This window comes from Hemicordylus capensis, chromosome 1, assembly GCF_027244095.1.
Source record: "Hemicordylus capensis ecotype Gifberg chromosome 1, rHemCap1.1.pri, whole genome shotgun sequence".
NCBI classification, from domain to species: domain Eukaryota; kingdom Metazoa; phylum Chordata; class Lepidosauria; order Squamata; family Cordylidae; genus Hemicordylus; species Hemicordylus capensis.
The window spans coordinates 421,605,636-421,625,672 of NC_069657.1; the positions used below are offsets into that span (position 1 = coordinate 421,605,636).

At 41.9% G+C, this 20,037-nt stretch overlaps 1 protein-coding gene across 10 annotated transcripts in view; it reads right to left on the bottom strand.

Moving 5' to 3' along the window:
- HHAT (hedgehog acyltransferase) overlaps positions 1–20,037 on the bottom strand; it is a 476,499-nt gene that overhangs the window by 279,432 nt on the left and 177,030 nt on the right. For all 10 annotated transcript variants that reach the window (XM_053310551.1, XM_053310492.1, XM_053310544.1 and 7 more), the window contains one exon: positions 5,936–6,107. In XM_053310551.1, the coding sequence (XP_053166526.1) occupies positions 5,936–6,107 (172 nt within the window). The remainder of the gene's footprint in view (positions 1–5,935; positions 6,108–20,037) is intronic.

The following is a 20,037-nucleotide window of genomic DNA, read 5'->3' on the forward strand; positions in this document are numbered from 1 at the left end:
ACCCATTTTGGAGAGATCTTTTTGGAAATCTTCACAATTTGTTGTGGACTTCACTATCCTAAATAGTTGAGTGTCATCTGCAAATTTGGCGACTTCACTGCTTATCCCAACTGCTATATCATTTATGAACATGTTAAGGAGCACTTGGTCCCAGTACAAATCCTTGGGGGTCCCCCCACTTCTTACTTCCCTCCATTGTGAAAACTCTCCATTTATACCTACCCTCTGTTTCCTGTCCTTCAACCAGTTACCAATCCACACATGAACCAGTCCCTTTATCCCTTGACTGCTACGTTTACTCGAGCCTTTGGTGGAGAACTTTGTCAAAAGCTTTTTGGATATCCAAGTATCCTATGTCAACCGGATCACCTTTATCCACATGCCTATTGACACTCTTAAAAGAACTCCAAAGGTTAGTGAAGCAAGACTCTCTTATAGAAGCCATGCTGATTCTCCTTCAGTAAGGCCTGTTCTTCTATAGTCCTTCACAGGTCTTCAGCAAGGCCTGTTCTTCTTCTTGTAGGTTTGGTTTTGAGTAAAATTGTCCTTGGTTAGTCCAAAAGCATAGAAACACATGTGTGTACTGCACATGTGTGTAAGCAAGCATATCACAAGCAACTCTTTAAAAGTGGCATTAAAATGTCTTAAACACACACACTAAAATAACCCATCTTAACTTAGCAATTAAATGTGTTCCTAGAACTGATCAAGCTAACACAACTTTCCTGGTTAGTATCCTGCAAAGACAGCAACTTTTTTAGATTGTGAGCCCTTTGGGGACAGGGATCCATCTTATTTGTTTGTTTATTATTTCTCTATGTAAACCGCTTTGGACACTTTTGTTAAAAAGCGGTATTTAGCATTTCTTCTTGTTGTTGCCTTATGTCGCTGAAATAACTCCTAAAAAGTATCTTTGTTTTCCTTTACTGAACAATTTTACCCAGATATGTGCAATGGTGAGGATATAAATTGTGCATTATTTAATTATTTATTTAATTGTTGTTTTATGATGTTTTTAATTCTTAATCATTGCTTTATGTTTTATAATTTTTGTTTAATTATTACTTGATTTTAATGGTGTTTTAATGTAAACCACCCTGAGCCTTTTGGAAGGGCGGTATAAAAGTTTTAATAATTAATTAATAAATAATAATACAGTATGCAAAATTGCCTTCTATTGAATCAGACCATTGGTCCATCTAGCTCAGTACTGCCTATTTTAATTGACAGCAGTTCTCCAGGGTTTCTGACATAGGGGTCCTGCTCTAGTCCTATCTGGGAACTCCTTTATGCAAAATATGCACTCTCCTCTACAGCCTTATCCCCTAAAGCACTTGGCTTGTGTTTTGGAATGCTCTTTACTTTCTCCATGTGTCTTTCTTTTAAGGTGTCTCTTCTTTAAGAAATTGCCTCAGTGCAGATTATCCAGTTTTAATCAGAATGAAGGAGTTCTATGAACCAATATATATCCATTTCAAACAGACTTTCTCTGCTTGAATATGCATTTTGTTTCAAATCACCTGCTCAAAGGGAATTATCGCTATTGCGATTTGATACTGATTGAATCAAACAAATGTATCAGTAACCTATTTCATACTGCTTTTCCCCAGATATTTTCTTTCATTTCCCAGGGCCAGAAGTAAAGAATTAGCAACAGCACTTAATGTCAGCTATTTTAGTCTCTTGATTTAAATTAACTAGACTGAATATATTCCACCACTCACTAATTTCATGTCATTTAAAGCAAGTAGTCAGCACATGCCGTTTGAAACATGCCAAGAATAAGACCTTATTTCATTGGCTGAATAATATTCTTCTATTGACATTAGCCATCAGTTTAAAATCGCCTGAACTACAAATACAGCTGGGGAGAGGAGAGGAAAAAAAATTCCTGTATGGGCAAAGTTCTAGGACTTGTTATTCTCTATGGAGGTGCAAAATGAACTGCAGCCCCCACTCCCGCTGTTTATGTCATATTTTTGCCACAGTTGCCAGCAAAATCTTTCAGGTTGGCAAAATTTTTCTTCTCAGGCACTTTTACAACTGCCCAACACACATAACAAGTCTCTTAACACACACAGCTCCCCACAGTGTCAGGCACTCAAAACAGTTTGTGTTCCTGGTAACAACCACGCCACGGACCTAGTTCCAGATCTGCAAGGATTCTTCTTCTGCAGAGGAAGTTAACCAAAATGAGGATAAGCATTGGGCAAATTATTTTTCTTCCAAAGTTATCATCACATGGGAATCTAGGAAGCTACCTTATATTGAGTCACACCATTGGTCCACCTAGCACAGTACTGTCTACCCTGACTGGCAGCAGCTCTCCATGGTTTCAAGGAAGATGCTTTCCCAGCCTTACTTGGAGATGCCAGGGATTGGAGCTGGGATGTTCTGCAAGCAAAGCAGATGCTCTACCATGGAGCTATGGCCCCATCCCATAGTGGATGTAATCCACAGCTGCAAGATTGATGTAAGAAGTGTTGGAGATGATCTTCCAGTGCATTGACCTTTTGCACCAACTGTCCTAATGACCACTAGGGGCATTGGGAGTAGAGACAGTGAGTCAGGGTCTCCCTATCTGTCCCTACTCTATGACCCCTGAACTGACTCTGCAGCACTTCCTGTGCTGAGTCACAATCCTTCCTTTCCTCCTAGAAAGCAGATGGAAACATCTCTCTCTCTCCTTACCTATCCACTATGTAGTCCTTTAGATTAGAGATAGGTCTTTCCTATCTAAGTTTATTTAACCAATAAATATTTAGTGTTTAGTCATACAAGGATCTCTATGTGTTTTTCTCTAAACAGCTGCAATATCCAAACCATCCTCTGCTACCTACTCTGTAACTGGAGTGTGTGCTCATTCCTTAGTGCTCTGCTGTTTTACCTATTGTGGGTAAAAATCAACAACCTCTAACAAGAAGGGCTACTTTCTCGACAGTTATCCTGTTACAGATGGGGGTTGATAGACAAGCTGGGACTTTTGCTAATGCAGGGGTCTGAATGTGGATCAGAGTCCCCAAAGGTGTACAGACTTCAGATAGTTCGGTCTGGACTTCCGAAAACTCTGGGCAGGCAAGAGAGAACTGGGCACAATGGCATAGATCAGATGTTGCTCCAGCAAATGTTTGGAGTCAACTGAAGGTTTTTATAGCTCGGTCCCATCCTTTCCTGGGGAAGGCTTCATGCTAAAAAGGGTGTGACACAATCTTGTAAGTGCTCACTCCAGCAGCATTGGGCTCTATTGTGACTGGGAGGTCCTGAAAGGACTCAGTCAAAAGGAAGTCTGTATTCTTGGGTTCTGGCAGGGGTACTGGATCTGGTTTCCCTATTTCTCTGAAACAGGGGTACCCAGTGGAGTGGGGTCATGTGATTAGGGTCATAGGGTCTTCTAACCCTGTCTGCCCTGTCCCCTGTCTGCTTTATCCCCTGATTAGAGAAGACCAACATCCAGACTCAGAACAACGGAAGAGAATGAAATAGCCTCACTCACACAGAGTTACGTTTACCTATCACAAGCTCAACATATATGCTGGAAGCTGCTGGATCAGGAAAATGCATGAGCCCATTTATCTGTGAATAATTTGGGCCAAGCAGCCCCTCGCAAAGTTTTGGCCCAAACTGGGGCAGGAATAAAAGTGGAAAAGAAGTTGGAAAGGAGGGACTAGCATTCTCCAAAAAATTGGGCCCAGGGCCTATCAGGATTTTAATTAAATTCCATACTTCTATCCCACTCTTTCTCCGAGGAGCTCAGAGCAGTTTATACAGTTATTAAAGAGCTGTAGAACTTTATTTAATTAAAAAAAAAACCAAAAACACCCTATTTTTCTGCAGCCGCCAATAGTGACAATAATGGGAGGTCCTCTTGTCAGCCACTCCTGGCATCTGCCATCCCCCAGCCCCACAGTATCTTTAACAGTGTCATGATGTATTCTGGGTAAAAACCGACAGATGCCATTAAAAAATGGCCGTTTTAAACTTGTTTCAAAGTTTAAAAATCATTTATTCCCTCTCTGAAAAATCAATGAGATACTCTCCACAATTATCCACCCTGCAAATTGGGTGGAAAATTGGGGAGGAGGGGTGGGTTTTGCTTGGCCCTTCACCTGAAAAAATGTTCTTTAAAAATAATTAAAAATTAAGATCATCATCAGGTAGATTTCTGTGACAGGAACATTACATCTCATCTTTCTTCCTAGCCACTCAAGGCTGCTGGATCATTTTGATCAACTCCCACTGCAGAAGAAGAATCCTTCTGGGATACCCAGGTGGTCTCCCATCCAAGCACTGACCAGACACAGATCTGCCTAGCTTCATTAAGGTTATTGCACACAAGCCTTCAGATCATTCCCTGCATTATCTGATGTCATTTTTCTCTATCCATGTTCTTGAGTAGCATGCAGGGAAGCAGCCAGGATGTGTGAATAATAAGGCAAAAACAACAGATACAGCTTGGCACACCTACTAAGAAGTCTCACCAAGTTAGAGATTGAATCTTCTGGCTACTTCTGTATGCTTTTAAAAAAGCATATAGGGAAAAGTTGCTAGAAACACACTACTTGGTTTTGGAATACAAAAGTACAATTTTTTCAACTAACTAATCAAAAGAGACAATCTCTGTCCCTATCATTCTATTCTATAAAGCAGAGGTGACAAACTCAAAAAGGTTAGAGGGGCAAACTTCCCACTCAGCAAATACCCAGAATAGATGCATAGGTTTTCACTGATTTTGAACAGGACAAGGGCTTGGCAGGACAAGGGGCTCCTAGTTTTGACAGGACAAAGGGCTCCTAGAAGAACCATCAACTAACTTCTAAAAATAGCTTGCTTTGAGAACCAAAAAAGTAGACTGCAAATTTGGCAAACAAGAATACAAATAGATGTCTCCCTACCCAAACATCCCTCTGCAACTCCCTACTCCTCACCATCTGCCTTTTTCCTGAATGTCAAAAGGCATTTCACACGTCAAAACAGAAGCCTCACCCACATCCTACCAACCTAAACATCCCTATGATCCAAGCTTCAATTTCTAGTGATTGAAGGCCTCTACCTCACATTCCACAACCTTCCTCCTTGGCTACAAATATCATATAGTCACAAAATCTGCACTCAGCAAAAACACTTATTTAAATAGAATAGAGGGAAGCAGATATAGAGACAGGGGATCAGATCAGACATAGCCCACAAACATGGTTAAATCTTGGTTCCATGAAATGTTTTCTAGCCTTGGAAGCGCACACACACGCACACCCTTCACCCTGCACAACTTGGAAGGATCCTACTTGCAACTATGGTTAGAAACAAAGCAAGATCTGTCATGACCTCTGAACCAACCAGTCAACAATTGAAATAAACTGCAATCTGTAATCAACTTTAAACCTTGGGTTCAGATCTTGGCTAGCTTCAAGAAGTTGGTTAGAATAAACCAAGACTGGCTGGTTTGGATTTCAAGACAGATCTTGATTTCTTCCAGCTCAACTGCAGGCAGAGGAGCGAGGGAGTGTGTGCTTCCAAAGCACAGAAACATCAAGGATGGAGCTGTAATTCAATGGTAGAGCATCTGCTTTGCATGCAGGAAGTCCCAGGTTCAATCCCTGGCACTTACAGGTAACGCTGGGAAAGACTCCTGCCCGAAACCTTGGAGATCCACTGCCAGTCAGTGCAGAACAGTGAGCTAGATGGACCAATAGTCTAACTTGGTACAAAGCAGCTCCCTATTGGTAGGGCAATCCCTTTGCCCCATTAAAGACATTGCTTCCTGGCCCTCGAGGTTTAATCATTTGAGTGCAATGTGGTATGGGTACTGGAGGCCACTAGTGGGCCTGATATTGCCCTAGGCCTTAATAGTCCTTGTAAAACATTTGATACTTTAAAGAATAGAAATTAGCAACTGAATATATAACAAACTACACACATACACACACCCCACACTAACCTAAGGTCCAATAGGTGACTGTTTCCATGTGTGAGGGACTACTGTAGATAGCATGCATGTACATCAGATGAATCATAGACTCTGCCAGCCCCCACCAAAGCAAAATCCGAATGGCAGCCCGGATGAAATCCCAGAGATTAGACTTCAAAATGCAGGATTCTTGTTTAGTCATCTGAAATAGGAATAAAAATCATTTTTATAATACTATGTAGAAATGAGTGTAAATTTAGTTAAAAGTTAAAATGCCTTTTGTGCACAAACATAAGTCTCATTTTAACCCTTTAAAAAGATATGTCTGGAATGTAAAATTATTAACAATGTTAAATACAAGAAGACTTTAGTGCTCTCCATTTCTTGCTATTTCAGACTGGTTGACAAATTGTATTACATGCACTGAAATGTAGAAGTTTGTGCAATTACGGCCATGATGAAAATTAAGTGAGGAATGGTTAAAACAACAAAATTTATATATGGAAAGCACATCTATGTAGGCAACAACATGCAACACTCCCTGCAGAAATAAGAGCCTCCCCATCTCTGATAGCTTTTTAAAGGGCTCTTAGAAGCCTGGATGAATGAATCTGTTTTAATTAATCTACAGAATCTGTCCTTGTTTTAATGGCAAAAGAAGCACCTTTTAAAGTGGTGACTCTCTAATATTTAGCAGAGGAAGAGCAACTGGTCCTATTCAGCCCAGCAGAGCATCTCTCCAATGGCTGTTGCTGGTGCCTTTTAAAAAAAATTATGTGTAATCTTGGGACAGGGAAAATTTTATTCTTTCAAGTCTTTGCCATGTAAACTGCTTTTAGAACTTTTATTGTTATAAATATTTATGTATACAACAATATTTTCAACAGAACTTTGCTGCCTGTGCATATGTACCATATTTTACATTTTTGTAGAGTAGTACTGTACTTTCTATGCAGAAATTAGGTCACATTTGAAATGCTTCTGAAATACTCCTGATCCTAAAACTTAAGGACTTAAGTAGAGAGCTGGTGTAGTGCACTGGCTGAGAGACTGAGCTGTGAATCAAGACTTCCCCAGTCCAAATCTCACCTCTACCATGAACACACTAGGGGGTTTTAGGCAAGCCACGCCATCTTTCAGTCTCAGCTCCTCCACTGCAGTAAGATAAAGTGTACCATCAAGTCAATTTCGACTCCTGGCGCCCACAGAGCCCTGTGGTTTTCTTTGGTAGAATACAGGAAGGGTTTACCATTACCTCCTCCAGCACAGTATGAGATGATGCCTTTCAGCATCTTCCTATATCACTGCTGACCGAATACAGGGATAATAATTCTTGCCTTGGAGGTGCATCAAGATAATGCACATGAAAGTGCTTTAGACACTCAAAAAGGACGATACAAATGCTAAGTATTAGAATTACTTTGAAATAAATCAATTTCAGCTAAATGTACTTGAAAGCAAGGGCCACCTTCACTAGATGTGTGCAAAACCTGCTGCAGGACTGCAGCTTTGGAGGTCTCTTTCTGGATCTTCAACAGAGGGATTTCAGCTGGGACATTCAGCTAACATGATCAATTCCTTGCTTTCAGGAAATGTTCAAGATGTTTTCATACATGCATTTATCACTAGTCTTGTATATTTGTATCCTTAAGGCCACATGAATTGTCAGGTATTCCAGTACATATTTCACTTACTAAAAGATTAAAATAGCATAAGACTACAAAGCATTTACTATGTAGGGTGGCTAATTTCATCACAATACCCCCCATCTATGCATGAAGATTATCTTTCATAGCAGTTATGTTTCTGATTGTGTGGATATGGCAAAACAAAATCTGACCAAATTTTCTAAGCTGTAAAGAAAACATCTAACAAAACGCTTTAAAGACTTATGTCTTCATTGCTCTTCCATTTTTATCCCTCTCTCTAATGTTTGCTCACATCATGAAGAGCAGACTTACTTCTATAAGCACATTTAATCCTGTTATAAAGTTTCTTCCAATCCACAAAAGCCAATAAAATTTATTCCAAAAGAGGTATGCAGGATTAGAATATTCAGCTTTTTATCACCTATTGGGATAATTGTTTCTGAAAAAGCTTTTTGTTCACCAGCTTATCAGGTAAAGTACAATGAGGCAAGAAATTCTGAGTGAATCAAGGCAATTAACACAAGAAAAAGTTGCTTACATACCTTCACCTTTACACACAGGTTTTTGAACAGCAAAGCAGAATATTGCTGCCATCATTAAAAACATGCTAATTGTTTTGAAGTATTAAATTGCAGGCTAATCATTCCCCATATAGGAAAATATTCAACCAATTCAGGAAATTAGTTCAGGAAATCCAGGAAAAATGTTTTAATCAGAAAGCCATATGGGAGCTTATTAATATTCCTTCTCTGAGTATGAAGACTTCAAATAGCAGCAATGAACTGCTTGCTTTTCTTTGAGATAACTTTCTCCTTTGAGACAAATTCTCCATCAAAACAAGCTCACTGAAGGCAACGAACTACAACTGGCCAGATTCAGACATACATCTAACCGTAACTAAACCACGGTATGTCATTTATAACATGAGTCTAGTATTGGTGCAAGAGGGAAGAAAAATCTGCAAATTCCATTCATAGTTTGAACAAACTGTGATTTGTTGTTGCATCAGAACTTGGCAAATCACAATATGGTTTAGCCATCTTTCATTAATAAGCCAGGATTTCATCTCGGCTTAATATCCTGGCTTGTTTGCAAACTGTGGTTAAAATAAACCAGGATTTGCTGGGTTTAGATGCACTGATAAATCAGTTTGTTTTATATCAGGGCTGCTCAACTTTGGCCCTCCTGCAGATGTTGGCCTACAACTCCCATAATTCCTCGCTATTGGCCACTGTGGCTGGGGATTATGAGAATTGTAGTTCAAAAACATCTGGGGGGCCTAAATTGAGCAGGCCTGTTTTAAACCAACAGAAGATCCAGATTTCCTACACTTGCAAGTGAAGGGGAAGAATGTGTACTCAAGGCTCATGTTAATAATGCTACACTATGGTTTAATCATGGTTTAATTCTATATTAGGTCTGAGCCCAGCCATTGTGTGAAAACATCCAGATTCTACTCTGAAAGCACAGATACAAGGGCAGGACCTGTGCTTTTCAGCTCTGCTTTTAGTTCTTAAGAATATTGAAATACAGGTAATCCTCCATCTAATCTGCATCCTCTCTCCCAGGGAGACACAATTCAAACATTATGTTTACAAGTGTACAGATGTCTGTACACGCATACATGTGCTTGTGTGAACAACTGCACCTGCCTTCATTTTAAAAGTGAATCTGTGTATAGGCTCCTCAAATGCATGGTACAGAAAGGGCGTGTACTGCTGTACCTGTGATCAGCATAATATGTGAAAAACTGTACCTGTGTATAGATCTATACCTGTGTACACACTACATTTGTACGAATGTTCAACAGAATGTCTGAATAGGGCTAGGATGTCTCCAGGAAGCCTATTTGCAGGCCAGAAGGAATTAGCCAACCCCTCAGCAATATTCAGTGGCATGAAATATAGGGCCATTTGTGTTGTGGCACTGTGAGTTTGGAATTCTTTTCCAATGGAGACCTGCCCTGCCCGATCCCTGCCCACCTTTCAACAGGTGGTGAAGATGATGCATCTGCTGGATATTGATATGATTTGTTTTATTGCTGTAATTAGTGTTTTATAGGTATATTGGTTGACATCCAAACTAAGGAATCACCAGTGCTGCAAGAGAAGAAACAGCACTACTGATGGCTTCGACTAGCTCATCAGTAATGATTGTGAGCAGGGGGAGGGATTTTGATGACCTCCGTTTTCCCCAGAAGCACTCTGTGCCAAGCAAAAATGTGTCCCTGGAGGTCATGCAGCCCTCAGGGGCATATTTTCATCTGGCAGAGCACTTCTGGGATAAAGGGTTGTCAAGAGTCCCCCACATATATGTGATCACCACTGTTGAGTTAGTCAAAACCACTGGCAGCGCCACCACTTCTCTCGTTGCACCAGCACTTTCTTAGTCTGGATGTTGGCCATTTTTGTTCTTTTATGTGGTTTTTAATTTTGTAAAATTTTGTAATTTTGTATGTGGTTTTTAATTTTGTTAAAAGGTACTGAGGAAGGCAGAAGCCAGTAGGTATGATTAAAAGACAATGGTCTTTAATTTGTCATTCACTTACTACAGTTTTGTGTTTTTCAGTGCTTCTGAAATCCAGAGCATACTTGTTTGCAGTGCTGTTCAGTTGCTTGTGTGATAGAATTTTATATATCACACATGCAAGTGGGAGAAAAATTCTAAGCTTTCCTTTCTTTCTTCATTAATAGTCTAATTTAACATTTGTACGGCTAAATACAAAAGTAAAGTATGCAAAGCATTTCATATTAATTATTTTGCAATCCTTACAACTACCCAGTAAGGTAAATGCAGGTGCAGTCATGGCATTTGGGGCTGAGAGGGAATGGTTTGCCCTACACCCTACTTAAGGTGAGATTCAAATAGGGAAAGTTCTGATTTGCAACTCAGTCTTGCAGCCTCTATGCTACACCAGCTCTCAACAGGCTTCCAGAATGCTCATATTACTACTACAACTAAGGCTAGTGGGTTCCAAAGTGCTGCTTAGGCTCATACAAGACTTGAACTAGCCAAATTGAAGTTTTGCCTTTTCTTTTTCTCTGAACACCTAAAACTCCTGCAACATCAGAAAACTGCTTCCAGAGTGAGAAAGCTACATCTAATGCATGCTTGGGCTCGGAGGCCTAATTTCACAGTTATTGAATTCTGGCCATCTGAGAAGAATATAATGGCCAACATCCTGATTAGAACAGTGTGTCAGCAGAAAACTGTTTTCTATCACACAAGGGTGGGAAGAGACCACTTTTGTCAATTCCCTCTTTCCCCTACAGCCAGTTATGCCTCTTTGTGTGATGGAATACACACTTCAGCCAGAACGTGGTTAGTCTGGATGCTGGCCATTGTCATCTAACACAAAAGATGTAGAATCCAAACACAAACACTTCCACCCATCCCAATGTTCCTCTCAGAAATTATGTATCTAAAATAGTTCACACAAGAAGAAACAAAACAAAAATCATCCTCCTCCAAGTAGAAACCATGTATGTGTAGTTATAGCTTTATTACAGCCAATAAAGCCATAGCTTTATTTACCACATACATCTAAGGACATACAAACCAAATAAAAAATCTCTGGGTACCTCGTCTGTTGTATGTGATTCTTTCTTTACAAGGCAAATCAAAAAGCTCAGCAACCTACTGATCTACAGTATGCAGCCATTTCAACTCCCAAGGTGTAAAATAATGCACACAGCAACAAATGAAGCTCTAACAGTCCATAGTGTTTTCCTCTTTTTCAAGTACCCAAATGGTCAGAATGGAAAAAAGACAAGATGAGAGATCAGACTATGAATTTCAATATTAAGAAAGAATAAACTCAGTTCCTCAAGTAGCATCATTCCAAAAAAAGTTATGATGAGTAGGCAGCCTCAGAACAGGCATGTCAGATTGGTGTAATATCAGAAAGGTGTAATATCTTCAACGTTTCCCCCAAGGTCTAATTTTAAGAGTTTGCAAGGAGAGCAGTGAACATAATCTTTCTGTTGAATTATTATTATTTATTATTATTTATTCGATTTCTATACTGCCCTTCCAAAAATGGCTCAGGGCAGTTTATACAGAGAAATAATAAATAAATAAGATGGATTCCTGTCCCCAAAGGGCTCACAATCTAAAAAGCAACATCAGATAGACACCAGCAACAGTCACTGGAGGTACTGTGCTGGGGGTGGATAGGGCCAGTTACTCTCCCCCTGTTAAATAAAGAGGATCGCCACGTTAAAAGGTGCCTCTTTGCCAAGTTAGCAGGGGTTCATGAGAATGTCATAAACCCCTACAGGCTTCAATCTGAGTGCACCCTTCCATTCTAATTGAAAACAGTTACACTGAGGGAAATAAGTATTTGATCCCCTGCTGATTTTGTCCGTTTGCCCTCTGACACAGAAATGACCAGGCTATAATTGGAATGGTAGGTTTATTGTAGCTGTGAGAGACAGAATAACAACAAACAAACCCTCAAAAGCCCAGTGCCCAAAAGTCAGCGATGAACTTGCATTGTAGTGAGGGAAATAAGTATTCAATCCCCTATCAACCAGCAAGATTTCAGGCTCCCAGGTGTCTTTTCACTATATGCAGGTAACGAGCTGAGATGAGGAACACCCTCTGTAAGGGAGTACTCCTAATCCCAGCTTGTTACAGTACCTGTATAAAAGACACCTGTCCATAGAAGCAAGCAATCACTCAGCTTCCAAACTCACCAACATGCCCAAGACCAAAGAGCTGTCGAAGGATGTCAGGGACAAGGTTGTAGACCTGCACAAGGCTGGACTGGGCTACAAGACTATCGCCAAGCAGCTTGGTGAGAAGGTGACTACAGTTGGCACGATAACTCGCAAATGGAAGAAACACAAAACAACTGTCAATTTCCCTCGGTCTGGGGCTCCATGCAAGATCTCACCTCGTGGAGTTGCAATGATCATGAGAACGGTGACAAAGCAGCCCAGAACTACACGGGGGGAACTTGTCAATGATCTCAGGGCAGCTGGAACCATAGTCACCAAGAAAACAATTGGTAACACACTACGCCGTGAAGGACTGAAATCTTGCAGTGCCCGCAAGGCCCCCTGCTCAAGGCAGCACATGTACAGGCCCGTCTGCAGTTTGCCAATGCACATCTGAATGATCCAGAGGAGAACTGGGCAAAAGTGTTGTGGTCAGATGAGACCAAAATCGAGCTCTTTGGCATCAACTCAACTCGCCGTGTGTGGAGGAGGAGGAATGCTGCCTATGAGCCCAAGAACACCATCCCCACCATCAAACATGGAGGTGGACACATTATGCTTTGGGGGTGTTTTTCTGCTAAGGGGACAGGACACCTTCACCGCATCGAAGGGACGATGGACGGGACCATGTACCGTCAGATCTTGGGTGAGCACCTCCTTCCCCCAGCCAGGGCATTGAGAATGGGTCGTGGATGGGTATTCCAGCATGACAATGACCCAAAACACACAGCCAAGGCAACAAAGGAGTGGCTCAAGAAGAAGCACATGAAGGTCCTGGAGTGGCCCAGCCAGTCTCCAGACCTTAATCCCATAGAAAATCTGTGGAGGGAGCTGAAGGTTTGGGTTGCCAAACATCAGCCTTGAAACCTTTCTTACTTGGAGAGGATCTGCAGAGGAGTGGGACAACATCCCTCCTGGGTTGTGTGCAAACCTGGTGGCCAACTACAAGAAACGTCTGACCTCTGTGATTGCCAACAAGGGTTTTGCCACCAAGTACTAAGACATCTTTTGTGAAGGGATCGAATACTTATTTCCCTCACTACAATGCAAATCCATCGCTGACTTTTGGGCACTGGGCTTTTGAGGGTTTGTTTGTTGTTGTTCTGTCTCTCACAGCTACAATAAACCTACCATTCCAATTATAGCCTGGTCATTTCTGTGTCAGAGGGCAAACGGACAAAATCAGCAGGGGATCAAATACTTATTTCCCTCACTGTAGGTAGACAAACTCTTGACTCAGTATGATTCTTGTGATCAACAAGGTTTCATGTTCACCAAAATAAATGTGCCAAGTGAAATGGCAGGTTTGTGAAGACAGAGCCAAATTTTAGGAAATCAATTATCACTCCTGTTATTTCTCTGGATGGTCTGCTCAGTGTGATCCTTGGCTTGTTCTTGACTCCTGGCTCCTGTTCTGACCCTCTGGCTTCTGACTACTCTTCAGCTTGGCCTTTGGCGTGTTCTTGGTTCTTGACGTCTGGCTTGGCCACCTGGCCCTGGACCATTCAATGGATCATCTGGCATTTTCCTGACTCTCATTCCTGGACTCATGTCTCGGAGTGTGCAAAGAATTAAAGTAGAAAGATCTGGCGCCACGCATGCACCCTTCATGGTGCGCGCACGCTCGTTTTCGCCGCTGGCACACGCGCACCACATACATCACAAGTAGGCGGCGCACACGCACCAGCAGCGAAGACGAGTGCGCGTGCGCCATGAAGGGCACATGCGTGGCGCCAGCTCTTTCTACTTTAACTCTTTGAAGACAACGATGGGGGCAGGGGCAGCATGGAGGAACTCTGCCACCCCAAGAACGTTTTTGGAAAGTCCAGCACCGGAGGGGGAAGAGCGGCGGGGGGGGGGAAGTACTACCACCTCCCCCTTAAAGACACTCTCCCCCCAGTACTGGACCAAGCCTCCGTGGTTCCGTGCACATCCCTACTCGTGTCTCCTAGCAATCTCTGTCCACAGTTCCTAACACCCTCTTTCATAATGCATGAATAGCACTAGTTTCACCAAGGTGAAATAAATTGCCAAGTTACCCTTAATTCCATCACTGAGGTTTTCATTCATGCTGCCAAGGTTGCACACTACAGTTTTATTTTCGTTATTTCATGGGTTATGTATTTTTACTTGATGTTTTACTGCTGTGTTGTGAGTCTCCCAGAGAACAATTTGTTATGGAGCAGCTAACAAATTTTATTATTATTAATTATTATTATTATTTCTTGTTTACACAGTCAGACCGGTGTTATTGACTGGTTTGTTTTATTCACACATTGAGTCCTTCCAAAGGACCTGGGATGGCTGGATTTTATTATCAATATTGCTGTTATTCTTATAGATATCAATGCAAAATATAGGCTGTTCCCAGTAAAGTTGCTTTTTGTAATTGGCTGATAGAGATTTCTGGGGCCCCTATGGTGTTGGGGTGCTCTTCAAGGTCTTTTGGAATTGCACCTAGGGTGCCAATTACCACTGGGATTATTTTGGTCTTCTTCTGCCACAGCCTTTCAATTTCAATTTGTAGATCTTTGTATTTGGTGATTTTTTTCTATTTCTTTTTCTTCTGTTCTGCTATCCCCTGGTATTGCTATGTCAATTATTTTCACTTGTTTTTCTTTCTTCTCAACTACAGTTATATCTGGTGTATTGTGTGGCAGATGTTTATCTGTTTGTAGTCAGAAGTCCCATAATATTTTTGCATCTTCATTTTCTACAACTTTTTCAGTTTTATGGTCTCACCAATTTTTGGCTACAGGTAGCTTGTATTTTTTGCAGATGTTCCAGTGTATCATCCCTGCTACCTTGTCATGCCTTTGTTTGTAGTCTGTCTGTGCAATCTTTTTACAACAGCTGATTAGGTGGTCCACTGTTTCATCTGCTTCTTTACAAAGGTGGTATGTTTGGTATTCGAGGCCTGTTTTGTTTAGTATTTGTGAAAGTGGAGTCGTGGCAATTACAAACAACCGAGGGGATAATGAGACCCCTTGGTAAAAACCTCTTCTAATGCTAACCTGTTCAAGTGTCTCGCCTTTGTTAACTGTGTACTCCACATGCTCATTGCTTTTTTTTTAATAAATATCTGAATGTTTTTGCTGACATCAGTTGTTTCTAAACATTTCAGTATCCATGTATGAGGCAATGAGTCGAAGGCCTTCTTGTAGTCAATCCATGCAACACTTAGATTGGTTTTTCTTCTCTTGCAATTTTCTAAAATCATTTTGTCAATCAGCAGCTGGTCTTTTGTGCTTCTGGTGTTTGGGCAATTTCCTTTCTGTTCAATTGGAAGCTGCTTATTATTTAATAAATGTTGCATTACTTCATCTGTTATTATTCCAGTTAATAATTTGAACATGGTTGGCAGGCAGGTTATCGGTCTAATTATTTATCATTATTATTATTATTTTCTCACCTCCTTCCCTGGCCATCATGGTTACCTACCCCCACCCCACAAAGGTTCCCTAAATGCTCCTCATAACTGCAACATATTTTAAATATCCTAGGGAGGGCTCAGCATATTCCATTAGGAATAATACATTGAACACTAGGCTATCATCTCTTCCTCTCAGCATGCCTGGGAGATGGACAGGGCCTGGCCCAGCTGAGGAACAACACAGGCCTGCAGAATTGCTACATCCAGTATGCATGGGTGAAAATTTTGTGTGTGTGTGTGTGTGTGTGTGTGTGTGTGTGTACACACACACACCCCACCCCACTCCCCTCTTCTACTTCAGAAGTGCAGTAGTAGTAGGGGAGAACCCTTCAAACAGTGGTGGACACCCTACTCTTCTCACATACACCTTCGAACAAATTTGCTCTGGCAACAAGTTCCCTTTTCAATGTCCTACCACACAGAATGGCTTTTAGAAACTTCTTGGTGTACTGACAGCCTATAGAGTGCCCCCCATATAAATGCTTTGAAGTTAATAGTACCTGCCTAATAACAGCAAAGGTTTCCCTTTTTCTACGTGGAAGAGTAATGGCCATCATTAGTTTATCCTCATACTAGTGCGAGGCCTAATCCTTAGCACAGCGCACGGTCTGCCTCTCTCTCCGTTCACAGATTTAGAAAAGGTACGCACTTGGTAAAGTATTAACTGCAGGACAGAAGGATCAAACATAAATGCAATCTGCCACACAGAGCCAGCTAGGCTGGGCACAGGCCCGAGGGCCCACAACCATCAGAGGGACTGCCCAGAATCCATTTTTGCTGCTATGCCCTCCAACGCCTGAGTAGACCTCCACATTAGGCCCTGCCCCCTGCAAAGCTTAGCTGACAATGGGGGACAGCAGCAGCAGCCATGATCCTCTTTCAGCGCGCGAGGCCATGTTGGATGTTCACGATGTTCTAGCCCCTTGATGTGATGCCAGGGAGCAGGGTGTCTGGAAAATCAAAATGACTTCACATACTGGAGAAGGGTGTCTGCTACCCATCATTGCCCAGGGCCCAAATGCTTACTGGGCAGCAGTGGACACCACCACAGCAAAAGATGCTCTCCTCCTTCAGCACCGCTGCTCTGGCAGCAGTGCTGAATTGAGCGGGGGGGGGGGATGTCCACTACCCCAGTGCCAACTTGCCTTCCCACTATGGCTACTTGCCATTGGGAGAGGTGGGGTCCAGCAGGCACCCTGCAACTCTCCCATTTGCCCCGTGGAAGGAACAGTGCACACCAGGAAGAGTTCCAGCCCAGGGCTTTGCTCAAGGGCCCCTTACTTCCTGATGCTGGTCCCACTGCCACAAATGCCCAGAGGGATCCAATGGCAGCCCAATGAGGCATAGGTTTTGGACCTGTTCTCAAATGGGATTAAAGTTTTAATATTAAGAGAGTGGGCTGCAAATCAGGTTCCCATTTTGAATCTCAATCTTAACTTACTAGGCCACTTTAGGGAAGCCACTTCTTCTCAAACCTATCTGCAACATAGGGGTGATAATAATAACCGTTTACCTTACAGCAGTGATCTTCACTATTTTTCAAGCAGGGACTACACTTTGGCAACAAACAAAAAAATCTGCGTGAGCGCCATTTTTCGCCATGCTGACCTCTATGAGTGCTATGCTTTTCCCAGTGCCAGCCAGAGGGTGGGGGCAGGGGCGGTGTGTGTGTGTGTGCGCTTTAAGAGAAACAGAGCCTTGTCAAGCCTCAGCACCATCTCAGAAGGTACACAGGGACTGCTGAGAAGCACAGTCCTTCCCAGAGATTTCCCCATAGATGCACTTTTCATTGCTCCATGTGCATCTTCCATGATGACCCTGGGGATGGAGAGGGTTGCGTTTCCTTTAAAGGAGCTTCACCAGCGCTGAGGGACATGCAGCACTACACAGTGGGTCACCTCTGTACAGTGCTGGGGAAGCTGTGCAGAGTATTCAGCTTCAGCAACAAACCATTAGCCCGGAAGCCACGCTTGAGGTTGGTGGGAACCACCACCGGCTCCCAGACCTTGCAATGGAGAAAACTGCCTTACCATCCAGTGGTAGGAATTACAAGATTATATACATGAAGTGCTTTGAAGAGCTATGCACATGCAACCTTTATTAGAGTGCAGGGCTCTCTACTACTGATTAACAACCATTTTATTTCATCATCCATACCGCAAACAATGCCTCCTAAATTCACAAAATACCAAATTTGTAATATTTCACATGTAATACCCTTTAACAAAAAAACTTATATTATGTCATGTCTGCTCACATTTCAATGCTTGTGTAAAGCAATTAAATGTTAGTCATATATTTCTCTTCTTTCCTCTCCTTACTGGCACCTAACACCTAGAATGCATATGTTGGAGTTATTAAGTCTATATTTTTCTATGCTTCTTCCAAAGAAAATGGCATATTTGTAGACCTATAAACAAGGAGGAGGAAATATTTCACCAATTGTTAAGAGAAAGGGAATACCTCATCCAGCCAATTTTCTTCATTTCCCCCTACTAGGTTTGCTCTGTTCACTGCTGGAAAAATGATTACACAGATGATTGGCTTATTCTCCATAAAGAATGGAAGATTACTTAATAACTCTTATTACATCTTTCAGTGAGCTTTGCTTTCCGGATGCTTTCACTATTCTGACTCATCTTTAATGACATCTCACTAGTGTGAATAGTATGAAGAAACTACCGATTCTTCAAAGTGCTGGAGGGAAAAATGGAAATTTCTGGGATGCTGCCACTTTACTTATGATGCATGCCTCTCAGACTTCAATAGGCATGTTGACACATCTGTTTCCTGTTCTTCACCCAATAATAAAATTATTCACTATAAAATAAAATATTAATCAGACTAGATGTTTAGAGGCATCAAGTGCTTAATTTTACTGGAAACTGGGTAGATAGATTATTTCAGCCAGCTTGAGAATCTCTGTTCCAGGACAATTTTTCTTTATGTGATGGGAATGGGACTTGGTGGCTTATAGAGAAGAAAAGTGCTAGCAGCAGCTAATGATCCTGTTTCAGACACAGATCTTGTTACTAGCACTTTTCTTTTCTACAAGCCAATAATAGTAGCTGCAGACCTAAGAGAGAAATGAGCAGCCCTCTCTTGTGAATCACAAGCAGAAATAAGGCAGACGGTCTCCATCCTTCGTTTTTTAAATCCCTGAGGAGGGAGTGATCTTACTGAAAACTAAAACCAAAAGATCTTGGGGCGGGGGGTGGGGTGGACAGATAACATTCATGACAAGATCCATGCTTGGCAGTTAGGTATAAACTATTTTACACTAGGATAATTGACATAAGCTTCCTTCAGTAAAGAAGTTCATAAGAAGAATGTTTTAAAAACACCTCTTTCAAGTCCGTGACTATGCTGAAAATGCTTCAATGCTAATCACTCATCTACATTCATTTTGGGGCAGAAACACACACTCTTTAGACTCAGTTTGCCTTTTCATTGAAACTGGATTCAGTATGTTTTTCTCCATTCTCATATACACCCAGAGTATAAGGTGTGGATAAATATGTCAGGCTATGTGTCAGGAGCTGCTAGAGCTGAAATCAGAAGCATCCAGCCTATGCGATGATCAGGAGAGCTGGTCTTGTGGCAGCAAGCGTGACTTGTCCCCTTAGCTAAGCAGGGTCTGCCCTGGTTGCATATGAATGGGAGTCCACATGTGTGAGCACTGTAAGATATCCCCCTTAGTGGATGGAGTTGCTCTGGGAAAAGCATCTAGGTTCCAAGTTCCCTCCCTGGCAGTATCTCTAAGATAGAGCTGAGAGAGATTCCTGCCTGCAACCTTGGAGAAGCTGCTACCAGTCTGTGTAGACAATACTGAGCAAGATGGACCTATGGTCTGACTCAGTATATGGCAGCTTCCTATGTTCCTGTGCCAGACAGGCTTGTGGTGAGCCATAGTGATGTAGGCTGAAGCATCTCTCTAGGCCAGAGATTCTCAAATGTGGTCCCTCAGATGTTGTCAATTTACAACACCCATCATCCGCAGCCACAATGGCCAAAAGCCCAAGTTTGAGGACCCCTGGCCTAAGCAGCACTGCCCTGCTAACCGAGCAAAGAGGCACCTTTTAAAGTGGTGGTTCTCTTATATTTAGCAGAGGGAGGACAAGTGGCTCTATCAAACGCCAGCATCATTTCTCCAGTGGTTGTTGCTGCTGTCTACCTTCTATTTCTTTTTAGATTGCAAGCCCTTTTGGGACAGGGAACTATCTTTATTCTATTTATTTATCTATCTATCTATTTATTTATCTATTTATTATTTATTTTTCTATGTAAAGCACTTGGATCACTTGGAGAACTTTTGTTGAAAAGTGGTAT